At 43.4% G+C, this 26,627-nt stretch overlaps 1 protein-coding gene across 1 annotated transcript in view; it reads left to right on the top strand.

The window, feature by feature from the left end:
• The window catches only part of LOC309561368 (cytochrome P450 4B1-like), a 31,491-nt gene extending 24,593 nt beyond the window's left edge, over positions 1-6,898 (top strand). The window contains exons 9-12 of the mRNA XM_082265248.1: positions 3,091-3,224; positions 3,313-3,377; positions 3,607-3,689; positions 6,616-6,898. Coding sequence (XP_082121374.1) covers positions 3,091-3,224; positions 3,313-3,377; positions 3,607-3,689; positions 6,616-6,805 — 472 coding nt within the window. The 3' untranslated portion in view covers positions 6,806-6,898. The remainder of the gene's footprint in view (positions 1-3,090; positions 3,225-3,312; positions 3,378-3,606; positions 3,690-6,615) is intronic.
• The last annotated feature ends 19,729 nt before the right edge of the window (positions 6,899-26,627 follow it).

Below are 26,627 nucleotides of genomic sequence, written 5' to 3'. Positions count from 1 at the left end.
ATGGCTTGATGGTTAACACAGGTGCTTATATTTCCAAGTTACATTGGGGTGCAATTAAAAATGAATGTAGCTGTAACATACTACAATCCCAATTGTGGATTCCTGCAACACATAGGTATGAGGCCAACCTAAAAGTATGATTTTATTGTACATAGAAGAGAAATGTACATTAACAGACCCTTCAGCAGCTCCACCAACCTTGCTTTCAATTACTCCAGTAAAAGTGATTTAACAGAATAGGCCACCTTTCTGACCATGGCTTACGGTAAGCCCATATTTAGGGTGTAAAAAAAAAAACATGGTTACATGCCTCAACCCCCATCCTCAAACAACTTTCCACTTACCTGAATTATGGGGTTCTTCTCCTTGGAGAGACCTGTTTTCATTTGAATTTAGCATGGCTGTGTGTGGCTCTGCCTGCACAACCATGTCATTCGTTCACAGATCTGTTCACAGGACCGCGACAGAGAGATTTGTAGATCTCCATGGAGCACAAGTGCGGTGACATCACAGCACTTGTAGTCCAATACTTACTTCCTCCAGCCCCATAAATGAAGGTTTGTACCTCCTTATGGACCTAGGGCCGGGGGAATAGTCTGCAGGAGCATGTACATTGCACCCAAGATGCTCTGATTGTTGTTACAATGATTTGCTGGCTCCAATGCAAAAAATTATTAAATGTATATTTTTTCTTTCACACAGTATATATATATATATATATACATACACACACACACACAGTGCCTTGAAATTTTCCACATTTTGTCATGTTACAACCACAAACGTAAATGTATTTTATTGGGATTTTATGTGATTAGACTAACACAAAGTGGCACATAATTGTAAAGTGGAAGGAAAATGATAAATGGTTTTCTAAATTATTTTACAAATAAGGCTCGGTTCACACTATTGCGATGCGGGAAGGCTGCGAATTCGCAGCCTGTTCCCGCATCGCACACGCACCCCCGGCAGTTCACACTGCCATATGCGATCCGCTGGGGGTGTCAATGTAATCTTAACGACACCCCCAGTTTGATCGCATATCGCAGTGCGATCGTGCAGTTCGCACAGGATCGGATCGCACAAGTGTGAACCGCTGTGCTATCCGATCCTGATGCGGCAGCAAAAATGCCTCCTGTGCGTCTTTGCTGCGGGTGCGGTGCGAATTTAGCCATACAAACTGTATGGCTAAACTCGCACCGCACAGCTGATCGCATGTCATGTCGGAGCAGTGCGCTCCGACATGACATGCGAACCCGGCACACGCAGAAGTGTGAACCGGGTCTAAACATCTGAAAAGGCGTGCATTTTTATTCAGCCCCCCTGAATCAACTTTGTAGAACCACCTTTTGCTGCAATTACAGCTGCAAGTCTTTTTGGGGATGTCTCTACCAGCTTTGCACATCTAGAGAGTGACATTTTTGCCCATTCTTCTTTGCAAAATAGCTCAAGCCCTGTCTGATTGGATGGAGAGCATCTGTGAACAGCAATTTTCAAGTCTTGGCACAGATTCTCAATTCAATTTAGGTCTGGACTTTGACTGGGCCATTGTAATACATGGATATGCTTTGATCTAAATCATTCCGTTGTAGCTCTCTGGATGTATGTTTAGGGTTGTTGTCCTGCTGGAAGGTGAACCTCCCCCCCAGTCTCTAGTCTTTTGCAGACTCTAACAGGTTTTCTTGTAAGATTGCCTGGTATTTGGCTCCATTCATCTTCCCATCAACTCTGACCAGCCTCCCTGTCCCTGAAGAAAATCTTCCCCACAACATGATGCTTCCACCACCATGTTTCACGGTGGGACGGTGTGTTCAGGGTGATGTGCAGTGTTAGTTTTCTGCCACACGTAGCATTTTGCTTTTAGGCCAAAAAGTTTGATTTTGGTGTCATCTGACCATAGCACCTTCTTCTACATGTTTGCTCTGTGCCCTACATGGCTTTTCACAAACTGCAAACAGGACTTCTTAGGGCTTTCTTTCAACAACAGCTTTCCTCTTGCCACTCTTCCATAAAGGTCAGATTTGGGGAGTGCAAATACTAATAATTGTCCTGTGGACAGATTCTCACACCTAAGCTGTGGATCTCTGCAGCTCCTCCAGAGTTACCATGGGCCTCTTGGCTGCTTCTCTGATTAATGCTCTTCTTACCCAGCCTGTCAGTTTATCATTTTCCTTCCAATTCACAATTATGTGTCACTTTGTGTTGGTCCATCACATAAAATCCCAATAAAATACATTTTCATTTTTTATTGTAACATCAAAAAATGTGGAAAATTTCAAGGGGTATGAATACTTTTTTAAGGCACTATATATATATATATATATATATATTAGAGCTGCACGATTAATCGTATGAAAATCGCGATCTCGATTCACCCCCCCTGACGATCTAAACCTGAGATATGCTCGATTCTTTGCATAGCTGAGGGAGCAGAGAAAACAGCTGTGGAAAACTCCCAGTAACTATAAACACAATGATTACATTGTATCTTTGCTCCCGCAAACGCCTATCAGCATAAGTCTCCCAGTAACTATAAACAAAATGATTACATTGTATCTTTTCCTTCCCTCTGCCAGGGAGAAAGGAAGTTTAACCTCTTAAAGACTAGACCTTTTTATGACACTTGTTGCTTGCAAGTTTAAAATCATTTTTTTTTGCTAGAAAAGTACTTAGAACCCCCAAACATTTTATATATTTTTTTAGCAGAGACCCTACAGAATAAAATGGCGATTGTTGTAATATTTTGTCACACTATTTGCGCAGCAGTCTTTCAAACGCAATTAATAAACTTTAATGAATAAAAAAAAAAAACGTAACAGTAAAGTTATCCCAATTTTTTTTGTTACACAGAGAATCGTGAGAGAATCGTGATCTTTATTCCAAGCTAAAAAATCGTGATTCTCATTTTGGCCAGAATCGTGCAGCTCTAATATATATATATATATATATATATATATATATATATATATATATATATATATATATATATATATATATATTTTTTTACTGAGGGAGTTAAGAGCTTTGGATATACAAAAGTAAAGAGAACCTATTTGCCATAAAACTTGCATGCTTTGTGTGTGTGATCAGGGATGATCTGGGTAAGATGCCGTACACCACTATGTGTATTAAGGAGAGCATGCGCCTGTATCCACCAGTGCCAGGAGTGGCTCGTGAACTTACCTCACCAATCACATTCTCTGATGGACGGAGCCTGCCTAAAGGTCAGCAACTGTTTCTCTTTTCTCCACAATATTGTAGCTTGAATCTGTAATACCTGAAAAATTATTTGTATCCATACTGTCTCCACAGGTATTAATATTCTGCTAAGTTTATTCGCTATCAACAGATGCTCTAGCTTGTGGGACGATCCAGAGGTACTTATCATTTTTATGGTATCTTGTCACACTTAAACAGAATAGCGCCACCAAGTGGCCAAAAAATGAAGAAGACTGGTTCATATTTCGTGAAAATTACTGTTGAATTCAGCAGTGAGAACAGTGCAGGCAATTGTTTGTTTTTAAATAGAAGAAAGTTGTGTGACTGCTTTTCTATTGGGGACCTAACTGTCTTTCTGGGGACAATAACTGTTTTTCTTGCTTTTAGGTATTTGATCCATTGAGGTTTTCACCAGAAAATGCATCCAAAAGACATTCTCATGCTTTCCTTCCATTCTCAGCTGGATCAAGGTATTGCTTCTACGGCAAACTCTATCTGAAGTATATGTTTTTATCACATAATCAAACTAAAGCTGCCCATGCACATGACTGTTGCCCAATCTAGCTGACTGATCAGGGGGGAGTAAGCCTACGGCATTAGAAAACCTAGCTCAATTGCTGTTGGTCCCACTAGCCTGGAATAAGCAGTGTATGCAGATGGGGAATTCTGTCTGTTTTGCCAGCTGGTGAGTTTTTGAAACAATTGAGCATTGTTCTAAAATAATCCTTCAGTCCTCCGCTTTGGGAAGAAGAAGAGTCTTTGGCTGAGGGGAGTTTCCCCTGTGAGCAGGCCATGTGCTTGGAGAGAGGCCCCTTTCCTGCAGCCTGAGCCTAGAGTTTGTGACCCTCTGTGTAGGCTACGTGTCTGGAGCCCACATGTCCAAATCGATTCTTGATAGCGTCAATAGAATGGAGTTACAAGAAACCTCCTGTTTTGTGGCTGCATTGCTCTAGTAAAAGTTGTTGCTCCTAATTGCTGAGAACCATCCAAGGACTGCTAGACAGAGGTGCTGTATGGGCCCTAGAAAAGTTTTGTGTATTCCATCTCCTCTTACCCTCCTACCTTCCTAGTTTGCAATAGATTTGGACCTGCATCTACAAGAATTTACCTGCATTCATTTGCAAGAACAAGTACCGTATATACTTGAGTATAAGCCGAGTTTTTCAGCACATTTTTTGTGTGCTGAAAACGTCCCCCTCGGCTTATACTCAAGTCAAGGAAAAAAAAAAAAGTCCCTGGCTGCTCCGACGTGCATAAGCTTTAAAAATGGCGCCGCCCGGCGCATACATGTCACCGCGCACGCGCCGCCGCTCGGGACAAGCCGGGAATAGCCGAACGTATACGAGCGGCGGCGGCGCGTGCGCAATGACGTGTCAGCGCCGGGCGGCGCCATTTTTAAAATGAAGGCGCCTCTGGAACAGGTAAGTGAAACAGCTGTACTACCTGCCATTATGCAGGGCCGCGGGCATACTACAAGGGATGCAGTGCTGCGGGCATGGTCCACCTGAACCATGCCCACAGCACTGCATCTCTTTAGTATGCCCACAACCCCGCATCCTCTTGTACCATGCCAGTCACCCCGCATCCTCTTGTACCATGCCAGTCACCCTGCATTCTCCTGTACCATGCCAGCCACCCTGCATTCTCCTGTACCATGCCAGCCACCCTGCATTCTCCTGTACCATGCCAGCCACCCTGCATTCTCCTGTACCATGCCAGCCACCCTGCATTCTCCTGTACCATGCCAGTCACCCTGCATTCTCCTGTACCATGCCAGTCACCCTGCATTCTCCTGTACCATGCCAGTCACCCTGCATTCTCCCGCCCTGCATTCTCACCCTAGGCTTATACTCGAGTCAATCATTTTTCCCATCTTTTTGTGGTAAAAGTAGGGGCCTCGGCTTATACTCGGGTCGGCTTATACTCGAGTATATACGGTAAATGAGATACTTGGGGACAAAGTATTCCTTAAAGTCTCTCTTGTAATTTCAAAGCAATTTTACGCGGAGGCACTAAAAAATAAAAAACCGAGACATTGTCCTCCCATCTCCCACTTTTTGGAGAATGCCCCCTTTAAAGTGGTGGTCAAACTTGGGGACAAAGTATTCCTTAAAGTCTCTCTTGTAATTTCAAAGCAATTTTACGCGGAGGCACTAAAAAATAAAAAACCGAGACATTGCCCTCCCATCTCCCACTTTTTGGAGAATGCCCCCTTTAAAGTGGTGGTCAGAATGCCACCCTTACAGACAGGTTAAAAAACATTGATATCATGCAGTTGGTCTAAGAAATATGCAGGCATCATCAAATGGAAGGTCAATCAGACACAGCTGAAAGAAGCCCTGGACACTTCTAGAGGAACTCTAGGGTTCCATGAAACCCTGGTTGAACATGGCTGCTACATACATTTTCCCAATTCAGGATATGATACTACTCACAGACACAGCCTTATGTAACCGTCAACTCTACCACAATGTAATATTTCAGTTACTGGTGGATATTCCTGGATAGGATCACTTACTGGCTTATTATATTTCTTGTAGACTTTATTAGATTATTTCCTGTAGTTATGTGTGCCTCCATCTCAATTAGGTGATTCAGAATGTATCACTTTATTGCAGATGGACTTCCCAAGTATTTCTTTATCCAACATTATGGAGCATCCTCTGAAAGAGTGTGACACCATCATCTGATAATGTAACAGCTGTAGCAATTGGTTAAAAAAAGGAATGCTTGTGGGGAAATCTTATGAGTTAAGTAATATAAAAAGCCAGCATGTGATTAAACTTTCCAGCAACCCAAAAAAAAACCAAAATATCAGCTTTAAATGGTGTTGCATTTTAACAAGTAACCCAGAGTAGCCATTCAGTAATCATCGTTCAATGTGTCATTAGCTTAAAACTATCAAAGCAAAAATCTGATTAGGTTCATGTGCATCACTGATTCTTATATTTCCTTGTTTACTATAGTGATCCTGATAAAGTTTAGTTGAAAAACAGGTGCATGATTGACTTTGCTATCCTCTGTGACAGTGGCACCCTGCCCTTCAGATAAAAACTTTAGAAGACTTATGGGATCTGGGAAGTAGTCTTCTTTATGTGACAATGCCAGGGCACCTGAGTGACTAGTCACCAGGCCCAAGAATCACCACATGTGGGGGTGAGGAGGTGTGACTAGGCCTATGCAAATCTTGACTTTTAGGAGTTTCAGAGGTTGGTATTTGCATGGAAGTATGGGGTATAGCAGCAATAATAGAGGGTTTATTTGAAAAAGATAGCTATCATTGGGCCCCTTTTTAGCACGCAGCTTAACTTTATAGGATTTACAATAGTACAAAAAAACTTCAATAGAACCACAGTATAAAAAACCAAAACAAAATCCTATTATTTCTATTTCCAGAAACTGCATTGGACAGAATTTTGCGATGAATGAGATGAAGGTGGCCCTCGCACTGACATTACAGAGGTTTGAATTATACCCGGATAAAGAAAAGGAACCCCTATTACTTCCTCAGTTAGTCCTACGATCTTTAAATGGAATACACCTGAACCTGAAGAAAATAGATCCCTCCAAAAAGACAAATGTGTAGTTTTTTTGAACTGGTAATCATTTTTGTAAATTTCTTAAAAATTAATTTAATAAACAAGGAAAATTACTGTAATGAAAAATTATATCTGACCAATATGATAACAAAGTGCAACTGTTTTAGTAAATAGAAATCTGACTGGTTCTCATGTATTATTTATTGGATAGTTTTGTTTGCTCTTTTTATGTAAATCAGTCCAATTGCTTGAAGGTATTGAGATGTTGAAGCCATGGACTCCAAACCTAGTGGAACATTTGACTAAAGCCCCGTACACACGTACCGATCGTCGGCCGAACGATCGGCCGTCTTTTGTCCAGGGCTGTCGTGTCTGTTGAAAACTGCAAAAGACTGCACACGAATTTTGTCGGCCAACAACAGCCGACTGCAGAAGTGATGTCATGTGATGGTTAACTTTCCTTGTCTTTTTTCTTTTCTGAGCATGCCCAGTCTTGCAAATCTGCTGTCTGTCGGCCGAAATCTGTACTGACTGGCGAACAATCGGCCGTTCTGGTGTTGGCCAACAAAAGTTTTAATGCCTGCAGGACAGATTCTGTTCGGCCGAAAATGCGCTGTCGGCTGTCGGAAGCATCATACTAACAAGCCTACAATCGGCCGATCGGCCGAATATTTACGGCCGACAATCGCTACGTGTGTACGGGGCTTAAGTCAAATAACTGTTTTAGTATGGCAACTCTCGATGGAATGGTAGAGCCCCAACAGGGTTCCCAGAAGAATCAGCTTGTATGGAGTGAAAGTATGAAAGTGCTAAACCATAAGGATTGGTATAGGTATAATTTCTTTTTTTGTCACCCACAATTAAAAGGTTTATCCAAAGTTGACAGCCAACAGATTTCAGGGGTCATACACACATCCCCTTCACTCAGGGTTGGATTTACTGTACTACAGCAATGTTTCGCAACTCCAGTCCTCAAGTACCCCAACAGGTCATGTTTTCAGGCTTTCCATTATTTTGCACAGGTGATTTAATCAGTTTCACTGCCTTAGTAATTACCACAGCCGTTTCATCTGAGGGGAATCCTGAAAACATGACCTGTAGGGGGTACTTAAGGACTGGAGTTGAGAAACATTGTGCTGGAGCACTCAGAGCAGTTGGTTGATCCTGAATTTTAATTGTTCGTATGCTTTATTTTTTGCGGTCAGAAAACTTTTTCGAACAAGCTTTAAGCTATAGCTCATGAAGACTTAAAATCCAGATTAAAGTGGTTAAAAAGCCTCAAGTTTTTTTTAATCCTAACGAATTCTATGCATTAAGGTAAAAAAATCTTTTGTGCTGCAGGACCCCCCCCCCCCAGCTCCCCTTATTCTTACCTGAGCCTGATCTGATCTAGCGATATTCACAAGAGCAGCAGCTGTAGCCACCGTCTCCCTCCTCATTGGGAAGATTGATAGCAAGGAGAGCCATTGGCTCCTGCTGCTGTCAATCAAATGCTGTGAAGAGGGATCTGGGGATGGAGCTGAGTCGCCCAGTTATTGTCAATAGACTCAGACAGGGCAACCCGGGAACAAGCCTGCAGCTTTCCATGGGGGCACTCGTCAAAGAGGAGGGGCCTTCGGCGTCGTCGGGGGACCGCAGAAATGGAGGATCTGGGCTGCTCTGTGCAAAACCATTACACAGAGTAGGTAAGTATAACATGTTAGTTATTTTATTTTAAAAAAACAAAGGTTTAATGTTATTTTAACCAACTGTCCAGACTGTTCTTACACAATAATTCATAAATTCAAGCCCAGTGAATGACTCCTGAAACATATTGGCATTTAACTCTTTTGACTAGAGGCAGCTGGTGCGTTGGGGGCGCAGGGGCGCCACCCCCCCCATCCATGCGTCCGGCCCCCTAATCTACATGCGGGGCGCCAGACACATGGAGTTCAATGGGGGTTTTTTTTTCCTGAAGCACCTGGTTAGAGCCAGAGGCTCTAATAGGCTTCAGAGAAGGGTGGGTCTGGGACGGAGAGCACTGCGCCCTAGCCCACTTATTTGTGTGACAATATCAATTGAAAATTCGCTGGAAAGGCGAACCCATGCCATTGGCCAAGGAGGAGGAGGACGAGGCGGGAGGACTCGAGGAGATGCAGGGAGACGCGGCGGACTGAGGAGAAGCCGCTGCTGCAAAGGGGGCACAATGGTCTCTCTGCATTGAAGGGGGCACGCTGGTCAACCTGCATTGAAGGGGGCACGATGGTCACTCTGCATTGAAGGGGGCACGCTGGTCTCTCTGCATTGAAGGGGGCACGCTGGTCTCTCTGCATTGAAGGGGGCACGCTGGTCACTCTGCATTGAAGGGGGCACGCTGGTCACTCTGCATTGAAGGGGGCACGCTGGTCTCTCTGCATTGAAGGGGGCACGCTGGTCACTCTGCATTGAAGGGGGCACGATGGTCTCTCTGCATTGAAGGGGGCACGCTGGTCACTCTGCATTGAAGGGGGCACGATGGTCTCTTTGCATTGAAGGGGGCACGATGGTCTCTCTGCATTGCAGGGGGCACGATGGTCTCTCTGCATTGCAGGGGGCACGATGGTCTCTCTGCATTGAAGGGGGCACGATGGTCTCTCTGCATTGAAGGGGGCACGATGGTCTCTCTGCATTGAAGGGGGCACGCTGGTCTCTCTGCATTGAAGGGGGTACGTTGGTCTCTCTGCAATGAAGGGGGCACGCTGGTCTCTGTGTATTGAAGGGGCAATTTGGTCACTCTGCATTGAAGGGGGCACGCTGGTCACTCTGCATTGAAGGGGGCAAGCTGGTCACTCTGCATTGATGGGGGCACCCTGGTCACTGCATTGATAGGGGCACACTGATCACTGGTCACTCTGCATTGAAGGGGGCACACTGGTCACTCTGCATTGAAGGGGGCAAGCTGGTCACTCTGCATTGATGGGGGCACCCTGGTCACTGCATTGATAGGGGCACACTGATCACTGGTCACTCTGCATTGAAGGGGGCACACTGGTCACTCTGCATTGAAGGGGGCACACTGGTCACTCTGCATTGATGGGGGCACAGTGGTGACTCTGCATTGAAGGGGGCACACTATACCTTTATTACCGAAGGCCCATTTCACACTTTTTTGGTCACAAAGTCACACAATTTTTACCGCGTTTTTTGCCGCGCCTATTACATTTTTCTGTTTGCGTCCCACCCCCAAAGTTTTGAGCACCAGCCTCCACTGCTTTTGACCCTTACATTGTAACAAACAACAAATATAAAATCTGGACTAATCACTCGCATCCCTTCACTCCATACATTTTGTTGCTTGAATAATTGGTACAGCAAGCTGGCTACATAAGGCCAGTATTCTCCATTATCTACATTACATGTTTGTTGCTTCAGGCTATGCTGGGGCTCATTAATAAATCAGGGTGTTGAAAAATGAGACTTCCATGGTGACCAACTAAACTTCATTGTATTTAGATTATTCTAAGGCCCCATACAGATGAATGGGGTGTCCGTTCAGATCCGCCAAAAACTGACAGGCGGATCTGAACGGACTCCCTGTGTGAAAGGTGCCTTAGACTCCATGCATACAGGATGTTCAAAAAAGTATTTATGGGCATCGTATTGCTGGCAGGAAACTGCTGCTTTAAAAACGAGCTTTTAATATTGTTTTTGAGTGCTTTTCAGGGTCAGGGTTTTTGTAAAATTACACCAGTTTACATTCAGCTCTGCAATGTAAAAAAACGTTAAACGCTGATAAAAGCGCCTTTATTAGCGTTTATGCATATTTTTCAGTCTTTTCTGTGGTCAGAAGAACTGCTCTTGAACGTGATTTTAGGGCATTCACACAACATCCCCATAAACTCCTACTGAAAATTTAATAAAAACATCCATGTGAGCATGGACACAGGATAATATATAGGGGAGTTTAAGGGCTGTTCAAAAAAAAATGCCCAAACTCACAAAAACGTGAGCAGTGTGCATGAGGCCTAAAGCATTGAATGACATTGGCATTCATTGAACTTGAAAGAGGAACACCATCTGGTGGAAGTGTGAACCTTCGGCAAAAGCAGCTTTAGGTGGAAAATAGGTATTGCAGCAAAAACAGTTTTTCCCCTAATACTGTTGGGCTACATACTTTTGATTCTTCACAAAAAAAACGAAAATTTGTTTTAATCCAGCCATAGACAGCTAGATAAGGAAAATGTCCTCATGTCAGCAGGCTCTATCTTAATGTATTATGTTAGCTCATTAAAGTTTATAAAATAATCTCAATGGAGTGTGGAGCGAGCGGTGGAGCAGGAGCTGGCACTGGCTTATCAGAGGACTGTTCTCTTCAATAGCGGGACCCAAAAATAGCTGGTCATTCATTTTCACGTCTATGAGATGTATTCTGATTGGTTGATACAGGCTACTGCAATCCACATATCTCTGTTTACCTCAATAAAGCCTGAGAAAGCAAATGTACTATAATCAATATTCAAAGTGTATAATATAATATGCATCTGTTAACCCAAATCGGTGTGTAATCAAGTAGGATTCTTTTTTTTTAAACCTAACATGAAATAAAAAAGTATACTAATATATCATCCAGCTTTTTGTCTAACAACAGTAATTATGAATCCTAGCTATGAAAACCACTAATATCGACTTTCTAGTTTTTGTATCACATAAGATTAACTTAATTTGCTCCAATGATCAATTGAGACATTTCATAATCTATGCCCTTTGAAGGCATAAGATTGGAAATTATTAACTCTGTTTTTACCTGCAATGATTCTGCACATGTATTTTACTTTCTGTAGGCAGGAATGAGTGTTCATAGTCATACACTTTCTTCTGAGGACCCATTCACACCAGATATCCCAGATAAGAAAAACTTGTGGTGTGACCAAACAGAATGGGACACAGCCAATAGAAACCAACTAAGGGCACTACTACCAACCAATGAGGTGAAAAAAATAATTTTATTTAGGCACTTATGCCTGTGCATGAATAAAAGTACAGAGGTGAAAAAGGACACACTGCATGATAACACATTAAAATGATGTTAAAAATGGCACTGAGCACATATAGAAGGGACTAGAGCATACAACATACACAATAGAAGTAGCCAGTATAGCTAGCTGGGATGGCTCACAAATCTACTGGTGTAGTAATAGAGCACTAAACCCAGCTGGTAGGCATATGTCTATATGATAATTGTACACATCACCGGGCATGTATCGACACAGTGGGTTGGTATGAATGCCTGGTGGTGTGAATGGACCTTCAGAGGATGCATCCAATACTGAATCCCTGGGTAGAACTCCTGTTGAAATGGGAACTAACACCACGTAGACTGGCCCTTGATTGGACCTGATGAGGGTATATGGACAGTGGATCAGTACGGGAGTAAAAATAGTCCTCTGTGGATGAGGGTCGAGAAGGACTGCTTGCTCCAGAAAAGGAGATAGACACAGGAGACCCCAATTGGGGTAAATGGGAGGGATGGATGAAAAACACTGTAGTAGAGTCTCAAGAACCGGATTCGATAACTGATGAGGCACCAGATGGGAAATGTCCCCCACAGGACAGAGAGGGGAACGATATTCCACAGGAGTAAGGTCACAGTTTTACCTGCAGGTGTCTTCCATGTGAAGGATCCGGATAGAGGCTCTTGTCAGGGACTCGTGAAGGTCCAGGGCTCTGTCCCAGCCCCGATGGTATGTGCTGCCCGGTCTGGTGTCTCTTTCCCTGCGGCGTTCAAACCCTTGGCTGAGCTACCACGGCATGGGGATCTCCACTTCCTGATCGGAGTGACCGACGTCACTTCCGGTAGCTGAGTCCGCCGGGTGCTTAAAGGGGAACAGCCGCGAGACACATTCCGTGAAAGATGACGGACACACGGGCAAGGCTGCAAAAAGGGGGCACAATGTGCAGGGTGCCACAACGCCACACGCTGACGCGTTTCCCCCGACAGGCACGTCGGTTTCCTCAGAGCAGATGCCATTCCATACACTCTGCTGCATTTTACAACAAAAACTGCATTTAAAGCAGGAAAACTTTTTTTTTTTTGTGTGCCTGTGCTGCATGGGTTAACTGCTCATTTAGGCTAGGAGTGCACATAAAGGATATACCCAGCTGATCCTTTGATTCTCCAGAAAACAGCGCACCCCTACATCCAGTGATGGACTGTTCCTGCCGTCTTCATGTCCAGAGCTGGACTATGTGCTTGATGATGTCAAGAACAGTCCACTGCTCAAGACCTCTAGCGTGCAGGGGCCAGGGATCGGTCTTGTGCTCAGAGGATCGGCGGATTAGGTAAGTATATCTCTGCTGTCCTCATCTCTAGACAAAAACAAGCAGTTAACCCATGCAGTGTGGGCACAGCATGGGAGAAACAAAAATCCTGGAATTCTTCTTTAATTAAAAAAATCCTTCAGTCACAGAGTCAAATACACTATGCTTTTAGAAATGTTTGAATTGTTTTTGAGTTTGCCTTTGCATTTCTCAAGTGGTTGCTTCCAACTGGCACTGGGTTGCTTTTAACTTCGCATTAACCACTTTACGACCGCACGCCGCAGTTATACTGCGGCAGGCAGCCGCTCCTGTGCACACCTCCGTAGGTATACGTTGGCCGTGCTCAGGGAATTAGGGGGAGAGCGCTCGTCAGCGGGGAAGCCAATGCACGGGGCAGGTGGCTCCGATTGCCTCCTGATACCCGTGATTGTTCCCCACTGATCATAGAGCCCCTGTGATTTTTCTATATAGGATCACAGGTCTCTATGGTCATTTCACAAGCCACGCCCCACAATGTTAAACCCTTCCCTGCCAGTGTAATTATTACAGTAACAGTGCATATTTTTAGCACTGATTACTGTGGTAATGTCACTGGTCCCCCCAAAAATGTCAGGGGTCCGATCTATCCACCGCAGTGTCGCAGTCTTGCTAAAAATCGCAGATCGCTGCCATTACTAGTAAAAAAAAACAAATAAATAATAAAAATTACATAAATCTTTCCCGTAGTTAGTAAACACGATAACTTTTGCGCAAACCAATCAAAATACGCTTATTGTGATTTTGTTTACCAAAAATATGTAGCAGAAAACAAATTGGCAAATTTTGATTTTTAAATTTTTTTTTTTTTTGGGAATTCCTGTTATAAGCTGACAATACAGAGTGCCCCTCTATCTCAATAGTGCTCCTGAGTTGTCACCCATCATCCACACATTACACAGCCATAGTCCACTGCTGTCATCATCAGGAACCTGTCCTAAGAAATTCTATGTATCTTTCACTGGAGTGCATTTAGTCAGGAAGTGGCTGCAAAGAGGCTGAAGAATATAAGTTGGACCAAGATTCAAAAGTTTTTAAAACATGTATTTAGTTAAATAAAAGGCAATTTTTTATGATACACAGTGCTTCAAGGATTCTAGCCCTAACCCGTTGAAGCATGGGTGCCACTAGACCATTGAAGGTATGCTGTGGTATTTGGCACCAAGCTGTCAGTAGAAAGTCCAGTAAATTGCGAGGTAGGACCTCCATGGATCCAGCTTGTTTTTCCAGCACACCCCACAGATGCTTGGTTGGAATGAGATCTGGATAATATGGAAGCCAAGTCAACAACTTAAACTTGCTGTTGAGTTCCTCAAACCATTCTTGAACAATTTTCATAGTGTGGCGCCCTTTCATCCTGCTGAAAGAGGCCACTGCCATCAAGAAATATTATTTCCATGGAGGGGTGTACTCGGTCAGCAACAATGTTTAGGTAGGTGTTATGTTTCAAGGTAACATCCACATGAATGGCAGGACCCAAGTTCCCCAGCAGAACATTGCTCAAAGCATCACACTGCCTTCGACAACTTGCCTTCTGTCCATACTGCATCCTGGTGCCATCTCTTCCCCAGGTAAGTAATGCACTCCCATCCGGCCTTCCACCTGATGCAAAAGCAGTGGCGGCTGGTAGGGATGATCGAACGGTTCGGGTCGACCATCGGTTCGACCCGAACATTGGCTGTTCGAAATTCGGCCGAATTCTGAACTTTTTGCGGTAAAAGTTTGGAATTCGGCAACCAGAACCGCCCAAAATGCAATGGGACAGGAACTGGGCTTTAAAAGCCCGTGATTGGACCAGAAACGTCAGTAAAAGCCAATTGAGGGGGCAGGAGTCTGCTAGGAATGTGATTGGAGTGACTAGGGGGTCCAGAGGCCAATCAGTAGTGAATACGCCCTCCAGTATATAACATAGCCCCGCCAAATCTCTAGCACTGTAATAGAGAGGCTGTGGAATAGAGTGGAAGCATTTCTGTTACTCCTGCTGCTCCAGTGTTATTTTGCAATTATTAGTGTGAGGAAAGGGATATGCAGTGTAGTTAGGGTACTATATACCACTATAGTTAGATTCAATAATCTAGTTTCTGTAGGAGAAGTGTTAAGTGTCGTAATGTAGTTTAGGGTGAACTGATTCTGACTGCTATGCCAGGGTGACCGAACTCATCCATGTCCGGGTGACCGTCAGAAAAAAAGATAATTTTTCTTAGAATTTTTATTAGAGCAGGGATGGGGTTCCGCTCCTTTCACACCTATATGTGTGTATGTGTGTATATATATGTGTGTGTATATATACCCCTATACAGAAGTTCAGATGTCATGCCTGCCTCCAAAGATGCCCAAAAAATGCCCAATAAACGCCTGAAACAAAAACGCCCAGGTGTGAAAGGAGCGGAACCCCATCCCTGTGCCACTAAAAATTCTAAGAAAAGTTATCTTTTTTTTCTGGTTCTGGACATGCTACAGAGCTGAAACTTCACAGGTACCCTTTTTTTTTTCAATAATTGGCTCTCTATCAAAAACGACAATTTTTAAGAACTTTTTTTGTGTGATTAATAGTCCCTGGGGCATGACCCAGAACCCTAGGCACTTTTTGGGGGCATTTATTGGGTTTTAGGGCTTCAAAATGGTGTTTTTTGATTCCATATATATCTATACAGTGGGTACGGAAAGTATTCAGACCCCCTTAAATTTTTCACTCTTTGTTATATTGCAGCCATTTGCTAAAATCATTTAGGTTCATTCTTCTTCCTCATGAATTTACACATAGCACCCCATACTGACAGAAAAACACAGAATTGTTGACATTGTTGCAGATTTATTAAAAAAGAAAAACTGAAATATCACATGGTCCTAAGTATTCAGACCCTTTGCTGTGACACTCATATATTTAACTCAGGTGCTTTCCATTTCTTCTGATCATCCTTGAGATGGTTCTACACCTTCATTTGAGTCCAGCTGTGTTTGATTATACTGATTGGACTTGATTAGGAAAGCCACACACCTGTCTATATAATGCCCCATACACACATGCAGATTATCTGCAGACTTTTGTCTGCAGACTTACCTTTTCTATGTAGTGCAAGGGCCTGCCGGATTGCATACAAATTGAAAATGTTTAGGTTTGACCTCATATTATATGGTTTTGGTAAGTCTGCAGACAAAAGTCTGCAGATAATCTGCACGTGTGTATGGGGCATAAGACCTTCCAGATCACAATGCATGTCAGAGCAAATGAGAATCATGAGGTCAAAGGAACTGCCTGAAGAGCTCAAAGACAGAATTGTGGCAAGGCACAGATCTGGCCAAGGTTACAAAAAGATTTCTGCTGCACTTAAGGTTTCTAAGAGCACAGTGGCCTCCATAATCCTCAAATGGAAGATGTTTGGGACGACCAGAACCCTTCCTAGAGCTGGCCGTCCGGCCAAACTGAGCTATCGGGGGAGAAGAGCCTTGGTGAGAGAGGTAAAGAAGAACCCAAAGATCACTGTGACTGAGCTCCAGAGATGCAGTCAGGAGATGGGAGAAAGTTGTAGAAAGTCAACCATCACTGCAGCCCTCCACCAGTCGGGGCTTTATGGCAGAGTGGCCCGACGGAAGCCTCTCCTCAGTGTAAGACACATGAAAGCCCGCATGGAGTTTGCTAAAAAACACCTGAAGGACTCCAAGATGGTGTGAAATAAGATTCTCTGGTCTGATGCGACCAAAATAGAACTTTTTGGCCTTAATTCTAAGCGGTATGTGTGGAGAAAACCAGGCACTGCTCATCACCTGTCCAATACAGTCCCAACAGTGAAGCATGGTGGTGGCAGCATCATGCTGTGGGGGTGTTTTTCAGCTGCAGGAACAGGACGACTGGTTGCAATCGAGGGAAAGATGAATGCGGCCAAGTACAGGGATATCCTGGACAAAAACCTTCTCCAGAGTGCTCTGGACCTCAGACTGGGCCGAAGGTTTACCTTCCAACAAGACAATGACCCTAAGCACACAGCTAAAATAACAAAGGAGTGGCTTCACAACAACTCCGTGACTATTCTTGAATGGCCCAGCCAGAGCCCCGACTTAAACCCAATTGAGCATCTCTGGAGAGACCTAAAAATGGCTGTCCACCAACGTTTACCATCCAACCTGACAGAACTGGAGAGGATCTGCAAGGAGGAATGGCAGAGGATCCCCAAATCCAGGTGTGAAAGACTTGTTGCATCTTTCCCAAAAAGACTCCTGGCTGTATTAGATCAAAAGGGGGCTTCTACTAAATACTGAGCAAAGGGTCTGAATACTTAGGACCATGTGATATTTCAGTTTTTCTTTTTAATAAATCTGCAACAATGTCAACAATTCTGTGTTTTTCTGTCAGTATGGGGTGCTATGTGTACATTCATGAGGAAGAAGAATGAACCTAAATGATTTTAGCAAATGGCTGCAATATAACAAAGAGTGAAAAATTTAAGGGGGTCTGAATACTTTCCGTACCCACTGTATATATATATATATAGATATATATATATACACACACACACATATATTTATATATATATATATATACCTGTATATACATACACATATATATATATATATAAATATACACACACATATATATATATATATATATATACCCCTATAAAGAAGTTCAGATGTCATGCCTGCCTCCAAAGACGCCCAAAAAATGCCCAATAAACACCTGAAACAAAAACGCCCAGGTGTGAAAGGAGCGTAGCCCAATCCCTGCGCTATTGAAATTCTAAGAAATATTATCTTTTTTTCTGGTTCTGGACATGCTACAGAGCTGAAACTTCACAGGTACACTTTTTAGACCCCCCACACACTAAATCCAAAGAAATCTAATTTTTTTTTTTCAAAATTTTTTTCAATAATTGGCTCTCTATCAAAAATGACAATTTTTAAGAACTTTTTTTTGCCTAATTCATAGTCCCTGGGGCATGACCCAGAACCTTAGGCACTTTTTAGGGGTATTTATTGGGTTTTATGGCTTCAAAATTGTGTTTTTTGATTACCGAAGTTCGGGTCCCATTGATTTCAATGGGGTTCTGGAATCCGTACCCGAACTTTCGGGAAGTTCGGGTGTTCTGGCCGAACCAAACTTTTCAAAAGTTTGATCATCTCTAGCAGCTGGTGCTCCATGGGCCGGGGGGGATGCGGCAGACGGACCGCACCATAACACCAGGCCGCACACCATACCCCCCCCGGCCGGCTCATTCACCCTGCCTGGACATGTGAAGGGAGGGCAGGCAGCAGCAGCAAACGTCTCCTCCCTCCTCCTCAATGGCCAATGGCATGGCTTCTCCATTCGGCCAATCGGGAAACGGGTGTCAGGACACTCTTCCTCATTGGCCAGGAGGAGGATCTGTGTGACAATAGCGAATATTCATTCTGTATTGTCACACATCTGGGTGGGCCCTGCGCCCCGAGCCCACCCTTTTTTCTTAGCTTATTAGAGCCTCCGGCTCTAATCACATGCTAAAAAAAAAAAAAGTTCCATTGAACTCCATGCCTCCGGCGCCCTGCATGTAGATTAGGGGGCCGGACGCATGGATGGGGGGGGGGGGAAGCCCCCCTGCGCCCCCAATGCACCAGCTGCCATTGTGCAAAAGAAAATGTAATTTCACAGATCCCAGGAACTGTCCCTGCTACATTGTTAGCAGTACCTTATACAGGATCCATTGTCAATCTAAAGCCCCGTACGCACGATCAGATTATCGAACGATCTGTCGTCCGTTTTTTGTGGCTTGCTAGTCTGGTGTGGAAAGTGAAGAGGTTATTTTCATACGAATTTTCCCGTACGACAGAATTTTACTTCAGAAGTGATGTCATGTGTTGGATTGCTTTGCATGTGTTCTTTGGTCTCTGAGCATGCCTAGTCTTGCTCTTAAGATTTTTTCGTCTAAATCTGTACTAATGAGACGAAAATCGGACGTTGTTTTGATGGACGACAACAATTATATAGCCTGCACATCAGGATTTTGTAGGCCGAAAAGTCAGGGTCGGCTGTCGAAAGCACCATGCTAACAATCCGAAAATCGACAGATTTTCCCTACAGATTTTCTTATCGTGTGTACGGACCTTTACTCTATGGGTTTACCGGCAGACATGGCGATCTGGGTTATACACTGGATGCCTACACTAGTGTGCAGAATGCCACGTGTCCATGTGGCATCCTTTAGGCTGAATGAGGGCATCCATGGGAAGGAATACCAATGAAAAGCCATAAGTATGTGGATTTTGTTGTCACGATAATCCAGGAAAAACAGCCTGCAGCAATATTCTGATGGTAATATTTCTCTTGTGTTGCATGTAACAAAGAAAAGGATTGCTTAGAAGATTTTTTGTATTTACAAACACTTGGTGAGTTCAACTGTAATCTGCCAATATAGTGCAAAGGTAAATGCTATCACCAGCAAAAGAAACAACCTTTCACACACCTGCTGTTCTGTTATTTCGGTCAGCATTCTTGCAATGCTCCACCAGAGGCCCCCAAGCCTTCAAAGTTAAAACTTAGCATGAACAAGCAATAAATAAATTGGTGCAGTGCAATACAATGCAGAGCAAAAATACCTTAAAGTGTATTTAAGCTGAAACTTTTCTAGTTTTAAAATAGAATAGAAAAATGCTGGATTCCTGTTCAGGTTTTTATTGTGCTGTGCTACTGCTGCAGAGACCTAACCTTTCTATTTGTCATAATAACCATTGAGTTGTCACCAGAAAAAGAATAGAGGGAAATCCTTCAAAGGAGACATTTGTTACAGTGAGGCTGTCTAAGGCTCCATTCACACCAGCGCGACTTGTCAGAAGACTTGTCGCGCTCCCTCGCAGTCCATTGACTGCTACAGGACCCGTTCTAATAGGAGCGACACAAGTCGCTCCGACTTAGAAAAAGGGTCCTATACTATTTCGGGGCGACCTTGGAGCGACTTGCATAGGCTTCCATTATGTGAAGTCCCTGAAAGTCGCTCCGAAGTCGTGGTGCATGGGAATGCACAAGTCGCCCCCGAAGTAGTACAGTGTCGTGCCGCCCCAGTGTGAATCGACTCTAAGAACAAATATACTTTAGATATTATTCCTCTCACTTCCTGTTGTATCTACAGGACATTAAGCCCCCGTTCACACTAAGGCGACCTGTGAGGCGACCTGTTCGCCTCACAGGTCGCCGAAGGTCGCCTCCCATAGGGAAGCTGCGGACCCGTTCTAATAGGAGCGACACAAGTCGCTCCGACTTAGAAAAAGGGTCCGAAGCTTCTTTGGGGCGACCAGGAGGCGACCGCCATAGACTTCAATGTTATGAAGTCCGCGGCGGCCGCTCCGAGGTCGCGGCGCGCTGCTCGCACCGTGACCTCGGAGGTCGCGGTGCGAAGTAGCATCGCCCCTATGTGAACGGGGGCTAAGTGAAATCGCATTACAATGTACATAGCAATAAACAGTGCAGCGCTCAAAACAATAATAAATAAATAAATAAAAAGTCCCAATGTGAAGATCATGCACACAAATGTAAATGTGCTCCACGTGGTGAATCCGACCCCCGGTAATGTAGTCTCCTCACCTTAGACGTAGCCCCTGTGTTAACAGACGGGCCAATATGGCATCAGACTTTCCCAGATGTCAGATAAATCCTGATGACACGATTTGTGCAATCAATATTCCACAACAAGGCAAACTTCATATATATCAGACCTCTTCCTCATAGAATCCAAGGGCATGGTGGGAAAACCCTACAATCTCCACAAACTATCCACTCAGTCATGAAAGAAAAGGTCCTGACGTAGTGCTTAATCCTCATAACACATTTTATTACTAAAAGCACATTGTAAAATTAGCAAAAAATTTGGGGGAGCATACCCATGTATTTCTAAAGCTGGTGCAGCTATGAACCAAAAGACATGTATATTAAAAAAGAATAGCACACACATGCAAAAGACATTACTACCAAATTTGAAGACAATCCATAAATAAAAATGGGGATTTGGTCCCACCATATGGCCATATAGTGCTCAAGCCCACCACTACGTCAAAGTACCCCATTATCAGTGGGTCCTACACTATCCATGAAAAAGAGATGAATCCAGCCTCTCTAACCCTTGGAGACAACACTCCTTGCTGGGAAAGATGTGCAAATGCACTACAGGGGACTCCTCCTATATCCACTTGATAGTGGACACTGATAGAGTACAGGTGTGTGGGGGGTGGGGTGGGGTGGGTTGGTCAACCTCGGTAGTCTGGTCAGACCGAATACATAATAAACAAGCAAAAAATTTGGGGGAGCATACCCATGTATTGTAAAATTACCTGGAGAGGCACTGAGCACAGTGCACTAAGATCGCCTGTTGCAAGTACAAACTCTCGATGAATGGCAGGTGACGTCACCGGCCCCTACCCCTCCGACGCGTTACGTCTCCTGGGCGGTAATCGGTCTATCCCTAGTGTTTAGCACTACTACCATGGGAGCTGCTGTGTGTGGGTTCCCCTGGGTTACCATTATCAATAGTAGACCATTCTGACATGTTTCCAAGTGTTTTTACATTAGACAAAGACCAGTCCAGTTTCTTTGGTTTTTGTGTTTTTATTTGTAACTTGGATAGGAGAAGGGATGAGTGGGATACTCCAATAAGTGAACTATGCACAAAAAGGCAGGGACTGTACAAAAAAATGCTAACTGACGCTGGTTAACGCTGTTTGAGCTAGTCACGGCTAGGCCGCTTACTGTATTTCACCTTTGACTGTGAAAGAGTCCTATTAGCTTCCTAAGGCACTCCTTTCCTGAGGTAGCTGACTTTAATAGTAGACTGCACTGCTGAGCAACTTCCCGGACCTTCCTGGCACCCCCTTTAACCCCTAATTTTCAGGGCTTTACAACTTGGCACCCCCTTTATTGTACTACTCTGGGTTAGCTGGCTCCTGGATCCCCTTGACCTTTCTGGAGTGGTCCCCTCTCTTTGGCAGACCCCTGGGCAGATGCTTAGATACTCACAATACTGTTTTCTAGAAGAATCCTGCCCCACAGCTCCACTTGGTCAGCACACACTGGATCCTCTACAGCACAGCTCATCCCTGGTCCTTAGGCCGACTGCCTGGACCACCTTCCTCAGCAACAGGAGGAAAGACAGCCGTCATCCTCCTCCTAGGACCTGTCTTCCTGCCCAAAGACACCCTGTCACATGCTCCCCACTGTCCAACAAGGTCCCTCATTGGCTGCAGTGGGAACACTCCCTCAGACCCAGTGAATCACACTTAGAAACATGTGACAGGCTAAAACTAGTAGATCAGACCCTCCTGATAAGCAAATCAGGGTCACAGATATGTTTTACCTAGCACCTACCTAGGAGGGTGCTACATGTGAAAAAAAAAGTGAAATCTCCAAAATGGGACACATAGTATATGACAAAGGCAATACCTGACAGGGTTTCTTTTTTTTTTTTTTACTGTGCCTTACTTTATCCAAAATGAAAGAAAAAGTTTTGGGCTGAGATAGCTGGCATATGAAGAGTGATGGCAGATACTGAAAATGCATTAAATCTTCCCCTTTTTTTAGCTTCTGTGTGAACTTCTTTGAAAAATGAAATATTTCTCCACATTTTTACATATGGATCACCTTACTAATTCTGGACTTTCCACAATGATGGTAAAACTATGGTCTAATTTTTAAGCATAGGTGCTTTAATACTTAATGTTTTGATAGTGTAAATTGACATACAGTGCCTTGCGAAAGTATTCGGCCCCCATGAACTTTGCGACCTTTTGCCACATTTCAGGCTTCAAACATAAAGATATAAAACTGTAATTTTTTGTGAAGAATCAACAACAAGTGGGACACAATCATGAAGTGGAACGAAATTTATTGGATATTTCAAACTTTGTTAACAAATAAAAAACTGAAAAATTGGGCGTGCAAAGTTATTCAGCCCCTTTACTTTCAGTGCAGCAAACTCTCTCCAGAAGTTCAGTGAGGATCTCTGAATGATCCAATGTTGACCTAAATGACTAATGATGATAAATAGAATCCACCTGTGTGTAATCAAGTCTCCGTATAAATGCACCTGCACTGTGATAGTCTCAGAGGTCCGTTTAAAGCGCAGAGAGCATCATGAAGAACAAGGAACACACCAGGCAGGTCCGAGATACTGTTGTGGAGAAGTTTAAAGCCGGATTTGGATACAAAAAGATTTCCCAAGCTTTAAACATTCCAAGGACCACTGTGCAAGCGATAATATTGAAATGGAAGGAGTATCAGACCACTGCAAATCTACAAAGACCTGGCCGTCCCTCTAAACTTTCAGCTCATACAAGGAGAAGACTGATCAGAGATGCAGCCAAGAGGCCCATGATCACTCTGGATGAACTGCAGAGATCTACAGCTGAGGTGGGAGACTCTGTCCATAGGACAACAATCAGTCGTATTCTGCACAAATCTGGCCTTTATGGAAGAGTGGCAAGAAGAAAGCCATTTCTAAAAGATATCCATAAAAAGTGTTTTTTAAAGTTTGCCACAAGCCACCTGGGAGACACACCAAACATGTGGAAGAAGGTGCTCTGGTCAGATGAAACCAAAATCGAACTTTTTGGCAACAATGCAAAACGTTATGTTTGGCGTAAAAGCAACACAGCTCATCACCCTGAACACACCATCCCCACTGTCAAACATGGTGGTGGCAGCATCAAGGTTTGGGCCTGCTTTTCTTCAGCAGGGACAGGGAAAATGGTTAAAATTGATGGGAAGATGGATGGAGCCAAATACAGGACCATTCTGGAAGAAAACGTGATGGAGTCTGCAAAAGACCTGAGACTGGGACGGAGATTTGTCTTCCAACAAGACAATGATCCAAAACATAAAGCAAAATCTACAATGGAATGGTTCACAAATAAACATATCCAGGTGTTAGAATGGCCAAGTAAAAGTCCAGACCTGAATCCAATCGAGAATCTGGGGAAAGAACTGAAAACTGCTGTTCACAAACGCTCTCCATCCAACCTCACTGAGCTCGAGCTGTTTTGCAAGGAGGAATGGGCAAAAATTTCAGTCTCTCGATGTGCAAAACTGATAGAGACATACCCCAAGCGACTTACAGCTGTAATCGCAGCAAAAGGTGGCGCTACAAACTATTAACTTAAGGCTAAACTCGCTGAATAATTTTGCACGTCCAATTTTTCAGTTTTTTATTTGTTAAAAAAGTTTGAAATATCCAATAAATTTCGTTCCACTTCATGATTGTGTCCCACTTGTTGATTCTTCATGAAAAATTACAGTTTTATATCTTTATGTTTGAAGCCTGAAATGTGGCAAAAGGTCGAAAAGTTCAAGGGGGCCGAATACTTTTGCAAGGCACTGTATATGCATTGTTTGAGATAGAAGTAATGTTCGGGCAGGCCAGTATTACATTGTTCCAAACAAAGCAACAGGTGCTCTTGTAAAAAAAACATTGCCCTCCCCACTGATACCTTTACCAAGCTTTACTTCGAGTCTGTTGTCCTGTCCTTACATGTTGTCATGTTACCATAAATGGGAAATGTGGAAGACTCTTTAAGAGTAATATAATATACGTTTCTTGCCACCCATAGTTATGTCATCACTCATAAAATGTTTCTGCATCAGATTACTATAGCTGGGTTTAACGAGTTTAGCCTTTTTTTTTACTTGCATGAATCATAGAGCTGTTTCATAATCTAATTTTAAAGCTAATGTGATAGATAAAGAAGGAAGAAAGAAAACTCCAATGAACTCTCACACGGTGACTGGGCTTTAGGGAGGGTTCTAACTGTGAGCTTGTTCACCCATAACCTAGAAGTCATTCGAGTTTATTTTAGATGTGTTAAACATAGAAGGAAGACAGAACGTTTCAATGAACTGTCACACAGTGACTGGACTTTGGGAAGGTGTTAGACGTAGACGCAAGGTAGAAAACGCCAATGAACTCTCACACAGTGACTGGACTTTGGGAAGGTGACGTAGGCACAAGGTAGAAGACTCCAATGAACTCTCACAGTGACTGGGCTTAAAAGTGACACTAAACAATATCCTTATTCTCCAAAAGTAGTCCATACACATCCAGTGCTGGATTTAGACCTTGAGGGACTTGGGGCACTTCAAGTTTGGGAGCCCCTCTATATAGAAATTAAATTATATGACAAATAAAAAGTGAACTGAAATGAATGATAAACTGCCTTTGTTCTAAAAAAAAAAAATTAGGTTGCGAATTTCTCAATTTTATTGACTGTGAAAATACACATTATGCAGGTAATAGGAACGAGCAAGTCATACATCACAGTTGTCTTTCTTCTTGCACTTAGCATCTGCAAAATCTTTAACTCATCAAACTGTATCATCCTTAGGACACTGCTCTTGATAGCCAGTAGGCACAGAGCATTTAGTCTTTCATGGGTCATCGTAAGTCTCAAATAATTCTTTACCAGTGCCAATTAGCTGAATGACCTTTCTCCTAAATAACTAGTGACCATCAGGGTCAGACGATGCATTAAAGCGGTAGTGAACTGCATTTTTTTAAGACAATGTAAGATAATGGCATAATATGCTAGTATGCATCACATAATAGCACATTATGAAATACTTACCTTAGAATGAACCCCTCCAGCAGTGCTCTGTCACCACTGAAGGTTCTTCCACCTTTACCCGGTCTTTCTTCCGGATTCGCTTCCTCCGGCCCTCTGATTGGCAGCACTGCGATCACGGCATGCGCACGGGAGTCACGGACCGCGGCACAGGGCTCTGAAGGGACGACACGGGTATGCTGTCCCTTCAGAGCTCTTGCGCAGGTGACGTCACCGGCTGCATGCAATGTGAATATCTTCTAAACCGTTCAGGTTTAGGAGATATTCACTGTACCTACAGGTAAGCCTTATTATAGGCTTTGGAAAAAGGAAATATATATTGCGCTCAGCAATCAAAATTCACAAAAAAGTGCTTGTGTGCTTGTAGGGCTGATATTGTACCATAAATAGCAGCAATGCAATATTCAGGTAAAACCAAAAATCAGCTAGTGATAAATATACATATAAATAAATAAATAAATAAATAAACAATACAGTCCTTATTGAGGTGATTCACGTGAATAAATAAATAAATAAATAAATATTGTAGTCCTTAAAGTGCTCAGTGCAAAGTGATGTCTCAGCAATCTGAAAAGACTTGAACTTAATGTAAAAAAGCCTTCACCAATAAACCTCCACCCAGTGCTCTGATTAGATACTCCTTACCAGAGACATATGACCCCTTAATTACAGGGGGTCATATTCAGCATTGATCTCCAATAGAGGCTCCAAGCTGTCCTTATCATTGTTTCCTCATCAGCAAGATAGCAGGCTCAATTACTAAAGGAAGCTCCGGGGTCATGGATATCCAAATGCAGAAAATAGAAAGGAGACTCCAATAGTGTAATAACGTCTAAATACTCTGGGTTTATTATTAAAATTGCACTTACTACAATGCGGTGTTCAAAACGCCTTCATTCCATATAAATCAAACGGCAGGTCTGGTGGATAGGACGCCACTCCGCGCCTGCGTTCCACCAAACCGGAACTCTACGGTCTCACGCTCCCGAC

Source organism: Pelophylax lessonae, assembly GCF_965119305.1.
Source record: "Pelophylax lessonae genome assembly, chromosome: 8".
NCBI lineage: Eukaryota > Metazoa > Chordata > Amphibia > Anura > Ranidae > Pelophylax > Pelophylax lessonae.
The sequence above is the reverse complement of the archived record's forward strand: the minus strand, read 5'-3'. Positions and strand labels throughout refer to the sequence as shown.